A 13731-nucleotide genomic window follows, 5' to 3' on the forward strand; every position below is an offset into this window, starting at 1 on the left:
ACCTAGCTTCTCAGCTGTGGGCCGTTTGGCTCTTTTATGCTCAGTAAGTGCTACTGTGTGTTGTTTTTTTACTACTTAATTTGAGATAAATTTGGCAGTGATTTAAATGAGATTTGACCCACCTCCACACGCACAGGCAGAGTGGACAGATGGAGCACCCCAGTAATCTTTACAGCAAGGGCGCGCTCAGATTTATCAGACAGCCCGTCAAAGTGTACAGCGCCTACAGCAGATAATGGAGCTAGCAACTGCTCACAAGTGGAGTGCTGCTATTTGTATGCTAATGAAGTGGGAAGTAATAACTTCATTAGCATAAAAAAAATCAACCCACACCTATCTTGAGTTTTCTTTGCTTGTCTTTTCTTTTGTGAGATGCTTATTTTGCCCATGTGCTTGCATTTATTTTGGCTCACAATATTGCAAAGAAGATGACAGAGAAATAAACACTTGTTATAATGGGATCATCCTGTTTTGCTGCAAACACCAGCAAGACTTTAAATGTGGATAGAAAGTGTCAATAACAGAATATTGGGTTGTACGATGCCACAGCGGAGGGACAGTGGTGACACTGGTGGGAATGGTGGTACTAACTCATAACAACAACAACAAAAAAGAACAAACGTAAGTGGCATGTCAAATGTCTTAGGCACCCACAAAACAGCAGAGTAAATTGTGACTGCTTTGAGGGGAGAAAAGCCTCTTAAAGACAGAATTGCTCACCAGGATCATGGCAGATAAGGCACAGCGGTGCTGTGGCCGACCTGATGATTTCAAAGTGACTGCAGCAACTGCTATTCAGAAATCAGAACTAACACAATCTCTGATTGAGGTTGACATGACTGCTTGGTGGAGGAAAAAATAACCATAGGTACTATGAAGTATATTTTCAAGAAACAAAAGTGATGTGTATATTCTGCTGCATTTCTGCAGTACTATTTTTTTAATGTCTATAGAGTAACAGCAATACTTGTGGAAATGTTTTAAAATAAGACAGTACTGCTTTTTTTCTTAATACACAAAGGAGTATTGACTTGGTAAAACCATGACACTTGACATTAGTTCTAAAATGTCAAAGTGCTTCACAAGCAAAACAAGAAGCAATATCTACACTGAAGGCATAATCCTATTGTTACAATGAATCCTCTTGGCAGTCACCTTTTTTTTCCTTCTTTTTTTTACTTCTAAAACGGATTAAATCCTGAGCTCTTAGTTGAGTCTACTGTGACCTTGACTTTGAGAGGCTCCAAATAAAGACTGTGTCACATTGAATTAATAATTTCATAGAGAACAAATTTAAGTTCAACATACCACAACTCCCACAATGCCCTAAAGTAATTGGGCTTTACTTCCAAAGCTACAGCATCATAGAACATAAAGACTGACATAAATTACTTGGACTGCTGCTTGATTTAGACATGTTATCATTCTGAACAACCTCTGGAATTGTGTTTGCCCAACTGTTATATTTGGTAGTAATTATTTCCTGGGCTATTTCTCTCAGGAGAGTGTTACTCAGAGCATCAGATTGACAAATAGCCACTTGAAAAGGAGGCAATAATCGGCTAACACTTAAATTCATATCGCAGACAGTGCATTACGTGTGCTGTGATGTGTGGTGAGGTGAATATTTTGGCACTGAGTTATATTCCATGATGTCACCAAGATGGGAGTTACAATGTGAAATGAATTTCAATTTGAAAGTGTTTACACAGAGAGGAGAGGAAAAAAAAACAGCCTGCTTTATCTTATCTGGAAAGTCAGTGGGAAAATTATACTCCACCATTACAGAGGCAAATCCCAACCCCAACCTGCTTTCCATTTTCACTTTACAAAACAAACTTATCTTATATTCATCCAAAGACATTGTAACTGCAATGTTTAAACCGGGGTCACTGACAACCAAATTGACTGGATATTGCGAGACAAACTCAGAGCTATAGGCCTTTTCATTGCAGATATTTTGACATGTCAGTGCAGGAAAACCACAAGTGTAATTAATAAGATTAATAAGGACCACTTTCACTTTAGCTTTACTGTGGCTTAACCAGGGCACTTCCATTTTGCATGCTGGTTCTTTGACATGGCCTACTGATATGCTTAAACAGAGAAGAGCCTTTGTTAATGGTATTAATTACACCTGAGCTTGTCCTGCTATATTGAAGTCAAAATGTCTGCTGTGAAAAAGGCCAATTGGTCATGCATCTGATAATATCAAAGGGTGGTATAAATGCATTTTACTCTCAGTTAGCATTCTTAATTCAAGGCTACAGTGAATTAAGCACAAAATGTATGGCATGAAATGTGTTGCTCTGATTTATTTTCTTTTTTAATTGTAGCTACAGTAAATGTTAACTGCTTAGTTCAACTGTAATTGTATCAGTAACAAAATTAGTTCAGTTTATGTTCCAGTCAGTTTAGACCTGAGAGTATTACAAGCTGACCATTTTCATTTACTTCTGTAACATGTTGTCAGGACAGATTTCATATCCACATCCATACAAATCCAGCAGTAATAAATTAGTGTAGACTGAATCATTATACTTGCTTTAAAAAAGTATCATCTTTTAAAAGGTGTTTGGTATTTATGGCAATGTTTGTTTTTTGCTAATTTGTTTATAAGTTTTCTTATGGCTTAGAAATGGAGCCTAATGGTCTTTTGATTAGAAAAAATATTAGATGTTGAAAAAGACTGCCATCACTTGATTAACTTATTTACTGAGGCTAATTATTTGCTTGGTGGTGTACATGAGGTTACAAGAGATAGAAAAGAGATGGATCTTCTTATGCATAAATATGCTTTCAAAGTAGAGTGCAAGACAGTTGCAACCATAAGAATTTAAGTATTTTCAAAGTGTCAAAACATTTCTAAGGTATTCCTAAGGCCTATTTACTTCAGGGTAAACAATATAAACTCTTCACATTGTATAAATTCTTGTCTGACAGCTTTGCAGAGCACAAATTGAAGTTTTAGAGTGAGACAAACTGTTAGTTCAAGGACAGCAGGACCTCATCTACAGTAGATAAATGGCAGACTGGGCACGTCACTCGCCCGATTCATTAAATATAAAAAGGTTTGATTTTTACACCACCCAGGCCTTCTTCTGGATAAACATTAAATCAGATGGAACAGTGTTGAATACTGAATTACCTTGGCATGTGGCTGCTGAAAGGTGACTCTGGAACTGTTGATGAGTGATGAGTATCTGAACAAGTGGGTGGGGGAGGTGGGAAATCTGTGACTGCTGCTAGGCTGGTTGTGCAGGACAGCTGAGAAGCAGATGTGAACTGTGTCCTTCAGCGCCTTCAGCTGGGACTCCTGTCACCAAACAAGATTACACACACAAGAAGATTTCTGAATCCCTCCATCCCTCCTTCCATGCACATGAGAAATTTACTTAAGCATTAAAGCCATGGGAGGCCATGCTTTAAAGTGACTTTAGAGCAGCTAGCAGGCATCGTTAGGTGAGAGATGAAGCGGAACTCACCAGAGGAATAAAGAAGAAGTAATGTTGAAAAGATCATTTACCTTTAATCATGATGGACAGAATGATTGGTTTAATTATTTTACAGCAGCCTCTGATGTGAATACTCCCGAGCTGAGTACCAGAACTACCTGTTTTGCTAATCAGCACTTTTCACCCCATGCATTTTTAACTCATCTACTTTGCCCCCAGTGACAGTGTGTCAATAACCACACATAAAAACAACATTATTTCTCGTAAATCAAAGCTGCTGCATGTGCTCAACCTGCTGAATCTGAACATTTTGAAATACATCCTCAGTAAGGAAATTTTTCTCATTACTGATGATGAAAACCTTTATTTGGAAGGGTTTTAACTGTATTTTTGTACCACGGCCTTATTTCCCCATGTTTTTGAGTGTAAATGATTAATAGGGACAAAAATATTGGCAATAAGTGCAGTATTGAGTGAGAACACTGTACCCTGCCACCGCAAACACCTGGTGCAATAGGCAATCCAATGGGCAATTGTCCACGTCAAGGTACGTCCACTTAAGTGCTTATTCCTGCCATTTCTGCCAGAAAAAGCAAGTGTGCGACAACATCATGAATAGGATTCCTACAGAGATAGACCTTAATATTGAAGAGTAAGATCCTTTTTGTTTGACCAGAAATGTCCCAATTCAATGCTACCAGACTCTATTGACAACAACAGTTGTTTTTACCTTGCCAAATAGGGGAGCAGCTGGCATACTGCTGCCTTGATCTGTTAGTTTGTGTTGTTGTATGTCTTTCAGTGGTGAAAGAAATTGTCAAATCCTTAAGTGCAACACGATAACAAAAACAAACTAACTAATCGATTGAGGCGACAGTATTTGGATTACATTGCAGCAACTGTTTAGCAGTGGCCAGGTAAACTGTTCTTGCTCAATATTCCACCAATTCCATAGATTTTTCTTCCTATCAATAATTTATACCCAAAAACATGGGAAAATAAGGCCCATGTTCAAAAATACCTTTAATCTCCACCCTCTGTAAAAAAAATTTACAGACTAATATTGCTACTCATACTTTGTTCATTAAATAATTTAGATGCCATTTCTCTATTCAGTGTTTGACATTGCAGGGTTTAAAAGGGTCATATGGGAGAGAAAGTTTAGCTTAAAATTAAACAACCTACTGTACAAATCAAGAAAAGTACCATAACAACGAGAAGGAATAAAATCATTAAATTCACTGGTTATTTTTCCCTGTTACTCACCTTATCCAGTGCTGTCTTCTCCAGTTCCTCCTTGGCTATAGTTAACTTGTGCTCCAAGTCCATTAGCTGCTGCCCCTGCAGAAAGACATGACTTTTGAATCAGCTGAATCCACTTTGTTCCGTGCAAACAAAGCATTTCTCCCTCCCCACCTCATCTCCACAGCAGTATCAATAGCACAAATCTATAGCACAAAGGATTGAGGCTCCTCTTTATTATTTTGCCAATCATCACTTTTGTCCTGACTTTTTAAAATCTGTATTATGACACCTCAGACACATGCACACACACTCATACACATTGATCGAGCACTAAAGCCCATGCGGGTGATATGCTTTTAGCACTCAGTGTTAGTACTGGGACACAAACCTCCATGATCATAGCTGCATCATATTGATTTAATTTGTAGTTTGACTTTAGTATTAAAATGCTATAATACCCATGGTCTATTTCACGGAACACAGAAAAGTGAAGAATCCAAAAGGGTATGAGTAAATCAGATAAACAGAAATTCATTCAAAGCCACATTAAAGAAGACAGAAGAAAGGTTTGATCAGACCCCCTGAAACCATCAAACCCTGTAATGAGCATCATTGCTGGAGTTTAATCCCTGAACACGAAGGGCCTTTTTTTCAGTAAATGAGCTAATACAACTCCATATAAGGATCAACAGAGCTCCCTCTGAGGAGTCTTTTATTATTGATAAATTCATCATCAAGAAGAAAAGAAAACTTGCATTGGGATAATTTGCATGCAGTCTGTGTAAAACTGGCCATGGCGATGTACTTTGAGCCATGAACTTTTATTGGGCCTCGTTTACTGGCCTCTCAGAATGATAAACTGCATGGTCTCATATTCTGAAACACTCAAGGTCAGCTAACCCAACAAACAGCATCAACAATCTCTGCAGAAAAAAAAAAAGAGAAAGTTGCGTGGAGAGATGGGTGATGAGGCTGATTGACAGTTTTTGGTTAGTTTTACAGACTTATGTGGTGTCTCACTGAGTTTTGTGACACAGTGGGGAGACGCTTGGCATGTTCACCGATTTAATCTCATTTTCATCTCGATTTCTGCCAGCAAAGTGGTGATTTTAATGATGAACATGTCTGTCACTTCTACCACTCAACGGGGCAGCTGAAATTATGTGTTAAGTTTTCCCTGACAGATGAATCATGTAGTCAAAGTCAAGGACAGGGCAACAGTCACGACTATGGGTTTTCAAAAAAGCCAAAGAATCAGATCTTTCTCAGAAGGTCTTTTTTCATTTACAGGGAGTTTGGGACAAATCCATTTGTAGCTGTCGGGCTGTGCTTGAGAGGGAATCCAAAGGTAATAAAATTTGAGGAACACTTCTTTAATCATGGACACAAAGGCTTATATATAATCTCTTCGTGGCAAATGGCAAATGAAAGGCATAAGGCATTCACTGATAGTCATTTGAATTATTTTGAACATAAAGGATACTGAGGGGTACTGATAAAAAAGACTATTTTAAGAGTCCAATTTTAAAGAGACTGTCAAGATATTATGAGATATTTGCCATTAAATTACTGGCAGTGAACAGTATAATATGATGTTACAACGGGCCAAAACAATCCTTCAGAACACCATCACAAAATGCAGCAGTTTGAGCTGCCCTAAACATTTCTCCATATGTTTATGTGTTGGATTCAGTAGAAATATTGAAAAACAACACCAAGTGCTGAGTTTTAGAAAGTGTAGAGTACTGAATAATCATGACTCCAGGCTGGATTGGTTCACAAACACACAGAAAAAATGCAGCCCGCTCTTAGTTTGTCTTCTAAAGGATCTGAGGACAGTGTGTTTGTATGCAGCATTACAGTAGAGAGCCATTAGTGCAATTTCCCTTTGGGATTAATAATGTATTTTCTCCATCCATCTGTCCATCTGTCTATTACACAGAGCATCATCAGTGGATAGTCCTCTGAGGACTGCAGGCGCATAGCCACTGACCCAGAAATGCTGACTTTCAGGGTTAGTGCCTCCAAGTCTAAAGCTCCATACAGCTGTGCTGAGTCCATTGTAAAGGTGTGGGGTCAGTGGGGTACTAGCCACTCAGCTAGACAAGGCATACAACTACATCAAGCCGTCATTTTTCTTTTTTGTTTTTTTCTAAGCTGGAGGAGAAACAGCTCTAGGGGTACATTTAAAAGTGGACTGACAGAGAGAGGAAGATGTGAAGGCTTGAATATGGCTCCTCTGCCAAAAATATTGTCTCGTAGGGAAATGCAGAGAAGGCACCGTCAGTTCCTCTAAAGTTTTTAATCTTATGAGTTGAGCAAGTGAAGGGAAACCTGCCTCTGTGTAGTGTTTACAGTTCAGTACTGGGATTGCATGGTTTGGATTCACAGTCAGCTCTATTTTTTTTAAGATGGCCTTAAAATCTGAGGGCTATTATTGGAAAATTATCCACTAAAGAACACACTGACAATACTGGCTTCATTTCTGGTACTCTGGATGCAGTATGTCCTCATTTTGTGTGTATTTTGTCAAACCAGTTCCATTTTCTGTTTTTTTATGGTTTTACATGCATGAAATTACATCATTTTCTTTCATGACCATACCTGTCAATTCTAAGAAATACTGACTGACTCCAAAGATAAAATAATTAGGTTTTGAGGTTTCTTGATTTTTGTTTTGTCTCTTGTCTTGTGAGCTTGTTGTGTTTCTGTGCACTCTGACATTCTGCTGCAAAATGCACTTTGATATGGTACAACAGCCATCATAACCAATTCAATTGCCTCCCGGTCAAGGTGACTTGACTGACATCCCCCCTGTGAGGCTGATGACATTTCCGTTACTTGAGTGTCTCTTCTCTACTTCCTGGTCCCTCGTCCCCCGCTGGGCTTTTGATCACAGCATATGGGGAATACAGATGAGTTTTCAGGAATAGCTAGAGGGATCGGGGGGTCACAGGGACATGATGCATCTCCCTCTGACCTTTCCATCAGAGAAAGCAGACTGTCTGTCAACTCTCAGAGATGAGGGTTTTTTTCAAGACAAAGAGTATGATCAAATTAGCTTTATCCTTCTGCAGCTGCAAATCTCAAAAAACATAATATTTTAAAAGGGCCACATGAAATGTTTGGTGACATTGAGCTATAACGTTGTTTTGGATTGACTGACTGATGCAATTTAGAGACAATGATTTACAAGCAGTGACACCAAGCAAACAAGTCAATGCATCCATCATTCACAGGCTAGAAATAGAACAAGGGGCAGGACATCTAGGGACAATATATTCAGGCATTGGCATAGAAGCATAAAATTCAGTCTGTAGGGACTGAGTCCTTTTTATTCATTTATGTCTGACAGGGTTTTAGAAATGATGGGTCTGAAGGATCAAAACATACATTTAAGAACTGGCATCACAGGGCATTGTGGCAGAAATGTCGACTGACATTTTAACACCGCAAACAAGGCCTGAAAGGTCAGTCCATGTATCAGTAAATGCCAATAAATATTACGTGAGCAGTCAGATCTAAGAACATTTAGTCCTTGCAATACAAGGGGCAGGAGACAGGACTTCGCAGTATGTGGACCAAGCGCTGGTCAATTAACTTTGCAGGCTGATGTCTTGCTGGAAGGGACTTTGTAATTGCAGACAGAATTAATTGGACTACCTTGTGTGATGGGATCATCCTTTCAAGGTGTTCTGAAGTACCTGTTTAGCCCTGGTCTGGAGCTACTATAAAGCCCACCCCCCTTCAGTTTGAGCTTACCTTAAAAATTAAATCCTTTTTCCCGTACCGCAGTTCTTTCAGTTGAGCCTGGATTTTTTTGGACTGCAAGGAGAAGATAAGGAAATAAGTGTTAGCTTATTCAAATAGCGAAATTGGTTTTAGATCACGTAGCAGGATTCTGCCAGCTGCAGCAGAAGACTCCTTTGTGAGTGTTCCCTGGGCAAAGCTCTGGCTTAAAGGAAGGCCCTACTGAGAGGAAGAAAATATCAAATCTCCCCTTCACTGAACTGCATAGTCCACACAATGATGCAGTCATGCACTGGCTTCTTGCCCACTGTCAAAACCTGAATTCTCACTCCCACTACACACATTACCGCCGCCATCACCACACACATGCAGGTTACAGTGGGCTGCCGACTGTCATCGGTAAGCAGCACACATGCACACAAACAGAGTGGTTCTTTTTTGCCACCCCCAGACGTACACAGTGACCAGTTCTGCCTGACATTCACTCTGCTGCTCCACATCAGTGGGCACATGGAACACAGAGACTGTCTCCTCGATAGCTTGATACACAGCCATCTTCAAAGCTGCTCATGATTTGAGCATGAACACTGAAAGCCTCCACATGGGATTCAGCTATCGTTCAGAGGGTTTCTCGCTGTGTTCAAGTGAGACTGGAAAATGTTTTCATAGTTTTATACTGTGGGTAGTGTGAAGCCTCTCAAGCTATGTATATCTCTTTTGTCAGTGTATTTATCTGTATTGCCTTCACTGCTTTTATCTGTAAGTGCATTTCCACTCAGCTAAAAAATACGAGTAGAAACACAGGAAATTTGAAAAATGTCCATATATTGCAAAAAAAAAAAAAAAAAAATGCTTGACTTACTTACTTGACTGAGGTGGAAAAAGACTAAATGTGATTGCATGCCATTGAAACAGACTTGAAGAATAAATCATGACATACATGAAATATGACTTTAACATCACACAAACCTCAGCTACACTAATGGGATGAGAAAGCTTCTCAATGTGTGTGGATTGATGAGGAGACTGTAACATTCGTTAGCTTAATGCAAGAAACAAACAAATAAGATATTTCAATCATATTCTCCATGTATTTTCCATAGCTTAATGGTTTGACTATCTATGTATCCATGATATATCTCTTTCCTTCTGTCTGAATATCTCTGTAAACCTCTTTATCTGTCTATCTCTATCGCAATACTTCCTTGACACAAGCAGTAAAAATGTGACAGGAGGTCTAATCTTTCGCCAAAGCCTACTTAACATGATGCTGAGGGACAAATTCACTTCAGAGGGTTTTGTGTACATGACAAGCACCTGTGCCTTTATTTATTTATTTTTAAATGAGATTTTTTTAAAATCTTGTTATTCCTTTTCTCCAGGGTGCTTCCATGTCCCAAGACACCCATCTCTGTCTTGTGTAACTGGATTCAAAAATTGAATCCTGGGGCTCCTCAAACAACTGTAAGGTTAAATAAACACAGAGCTAACTTCAAAACTCTAACTCACTCTAACATATCTGATTTGAGATTGTTAAGTGTGTCTCCTTGTGGCCCAGGTCATAAAATGAAATGTTCACCGATACAAATAAAATTAATTTGTTAAGTGCGGCTTTTGAGATACTCACTGGTAATAGAATGACTCATGTCTGCAGACTCATACGCTGTAGAGTGTTAACTTATACATGCAAATATCTGAATCTGTAAATGTGCTGAGCTGTCGGAATTGACAAAGCACTGGTCTATTATTTGCTTAGAATAAATCATGTGAGCTGTCTTCTCCACCCAGGAGAATCACAGCAGCATCACTCCCTTGTTGTTCACAATGGTTCAAGATCCTGCAAGGGAGGGACCTGCATTTCAAATAAGTTACAAACTAAAGACAATGACAAAGAATTTTACAAGCTTGGTGTGGTTTAACAGCTGTCTGTAACCTTTTTAAAATATTCAAGGAATGCATCACTGAGAATCATCGTCCTTGTGAGAGTGATGACAAAACTGTTAAACCTCAAGCTGTCCCAAGGACAGACATGCTAATGTGTGCTTAAGTGTGTCTTTGACACTAACATTCTGCTAGGTTTATTATTTATTTATTAATAATGACAAGATCAGAAAAATAGAAGATGCTACAGTCTGCCAGAATCTGGATGGATTTGGTCTTTTGATATTATAAGATATTTGGGACATCTTTTTTGTGATTCAGTCACTCTTGCTCAGTGTCAGTATTGTGTAGGTATTTTGAATTCACAAACTTATCTTTAACCTATTATTGTCCACTTGAGGACAGTGCAACAAACTTTAAATACAAACACAGACAAATACAAATACAAATACAGACATATTGTTAGCCTCATATGGCGAATATGTTAGCAAACAGTTGCCTGTTTACAACAGTCAAAGAGCAACATTAGCAATTATGTCCTATGTAATGTTTGTGTCTACGTTACAAAAATTCAATATTCACTTTTATTATTCTTCTGTCCAATTTAGTCCAGTTTACTATCCCTTATGCCTGACACAGATTAGTTTTTTTTTTTTTTTTTAAGAAATTTCTCTGTTGCTTTCTTATTTTCACACAGTATCATTTGCTTTGAGCTAAAGCTGAGGCTGCACCATCCAGTTGTGCATCAAAAGGCGTAATTATAAATGTATGGCATTACAGCCTTTAAGGGTTTCTCTATTTAAAGCACAGTGTGAGAGCATGTCTTGAGCTGGAAACATATAGATTGAGGAGAGCATGTGTTCATAAATTGTCATTATAATGATATCTGTCTTTCTGTTCTATTTCTATTCATCCTTTTCCATTCCACAGCGGTTGTTATTTCAGGAAAGTCAACTAAAAATTGACTTCTATTGTAACTGAAAACTGTAACTGTAACTGTTTGAGAACCTCACAAGTGCTCTACATTACATAAAAGCAGATACAAATGTGTGACATGACAGGTTGGTGGTAGGTGTGCAGAGTGTCCAAGACATCCTCGGCAGGCATTTTTGTATGTGCCGTCACAGCATGAGCACAGCAGCATCACAGACCTGATACACCTCCTCCTCCATTTAAACAGATTGTCCTATTTGTGAGGTGTGTCTGATTGGCTGATGCATACCAGCTGAGGCAGACCAGTGGCTGGCTGGCAGCCAAAATGTACTGAGTGAGAGTATATATTTTATTTCAATCATTTCAGTCAGGGTAATCTGATTTATTCAATATGGATAGTGAATGAAGTAGAACAGCATAGCAATACATTTGTTTTATTTAAAGGATCTGCTCTTGTATGCTCCCTGTGCACATAACTAATTGTATTGTAGGGTTGCAAGGTACATTACTAAAGCTGGGAGCATACATCATCTCACAAACCAATGCATTATCAAAACAGCCAAACATCAAACATTCATATGTGTAGAAACCCTGCTCTGAATTCTGATTTCTGACTCCTGAATATATTTCTAATATTACATGACATTTAACTACATACACTCACCATGCACATTATTAGGAACACTATGCTAATGCTGGGTCAGGCCTCAACCCTTGCTCTCAAAACAGCCTAAATTCTTCATGGCATGGATGCCACAAGATGTTGGGCACGTTCCTTTGAGATCCTGGGCCATGTTGACATGACTGCATCACATCATTTCTGTGTGCAGCTACATATCCATGCCCAAAGTCTCCTGTTCTATCACATCCCAAAAGATTCAGATCTGGTGACTGGGGAGGCCACTGAAGTACACTGAACTCAATGTCATCTTCATGAAACTAGTTTGAGACATCTTTTGCCTTGTGACATGCTGCATTATCATGCTGGAAGTAGCCAATAGAATATAGCAAATTGTGGCTATAGAGAGATGCACATGGTCAGCAACAATACTCAGATAGGCCGTAACATTCAAACAATGATTTATTGGTATTAAGGGGCCAAACTCTGCTGGGAAAACCTACCCTGCATCACTACATCACCAGCACCAGCCTCGACTGTTGATACGGGGCAGGTTGGGTCCATGGATTCATGATTCAACAGATAAGGCTTTGTTTCTTCTATCTTCAACTGTCCAGTTTTGGTGAGAGATCAGATTTCTGTTCTTGGCTGACAAACCTAAACGTGGCCTTCTGCTGTTGTAGGCCATCAACCTTTAAGTTCAACTCGGAACAAAACTTCAAAAGTTTCCCAGATGGGAGATACTTTTATACTCACCACAAAAGAGTGGCTATCTGAGTTACCATAGCCTTTCTGTCAGCCCAAACCTGTCTGGCCATTCTCCTCTGACCTCTCTCATCAGGAATGCATTTCCGTGCACAGCACTGCTGCTGACTGGATGTTTTTTGTTTTTCACACCACTCTGAGTAAACTCTAGAGACTGTTGTGTGTGAAAATCCCAGGAAATAAGCAGTTTCAGAAATGCTCAGACCAGCCCGTCTGGCACTAACAATCATGCCACAGTCAAAGTCACTGAGGTCACATTTTCCCCCCATTCCGATGTTTGATGGGAACATTAAATGAGGCTCCTGACCCATTTCTGTGTGACTTTATGCACTGCAGCTGCATGATTCCTAATGAAGTGCTGAGTTAGTTTAGATGTCATCTGTCATCTCATCATTTGCTGCTCGCTTGCTGCCCGCTAATAGACAGAAAAACTATTTCACATGAAACGCACCTCTAATTTACTATTAGCAATTTAATACATGCTGTAAACAGAACTATTACTGTAACTAACAAATACAATTGTTTATTTACCTGCCGATTGTTTGGAAAATGTCCAAAATCAAAGAAAAATGCCTATCACAGAAACAGGATGATACATATCTCTGAATCAGATATTCTAACTAAGTGTTGCTTCCTTATGGCTAGTGTGATCTGTTCCCAAGATCATTAAATCGCCCCAAAATACATAAGATGATGATGGCATGCTGCTCCATTCAAAAAGCCCCGTAGAATTCGTTACATGAGGCCATTCACCTTGAAATCAGTCATTACAGGAAATCCTCTCAAATCCAGTGTATTATATTTTATCTGCATAAGGTTCAGGTTACTTGATGTGTCCATAAAATCCTGATGCCAGAATGAAATGTAATTCTAGTGATAACAGAGCTGAAATACGGAAGTATAACTACATCCCTCATCCAAGTGATAATTGTGCTGCAACACCATAAATTTGAGAGAATAGCAAATAGGTGATAAATTGCTCTTGGGGAAAAGATGAGCAACAGATTGAATTGCATCTCTAATGCTAGTTGTTGCTCTCCCTCACTGAATGGGTTTAACAATGACATTGACTCAGGTTTTCTG

At 39.0% G+C, this 13731-nt stretch overlaps 1 protein-coding gene across 1 annotated transcript in view; it reads right to left on the reverse strand.

The window, feature by feature from the left end:
* luzp2 (leucine zipper protein 2) overlaps positions 1-13731 on the reverse strand; it is a 138423-nt gene that overhangs the window by 15505 nt on the left and 109187 nt on the right. The window contains exons 7-9 of the mRNA XM_018683370.2: positions 8463-8525; positions 4722-4796; positions 3149-3316 (exon numbers count right to left, since the gene is read on the reverse strand). Of these exons, the coding sequence (XP_018538886.1) occupies positions 3149-3316; positions 4722-4796; positions 8463-8525 (306 nt within the window). The remainder of the gene's footprint in view (positions 1-3148; positions 3317-4721; positions 4797-8462; positions 8526-13731) is intronic.

This window comes from Lates calcarifer, linkage group LG2 (assembly GCF_001640805.2).
Source record: "Lates calcarifer isolate ASB-BC8 linkage group LG2, TLL_Latcal_v3, whole genome shotgun sequence".
NCBI lineage: Eukaryota > Metazoa > Chordata > Actinopteri > Centropomidae > Lates > Lates calcarifer.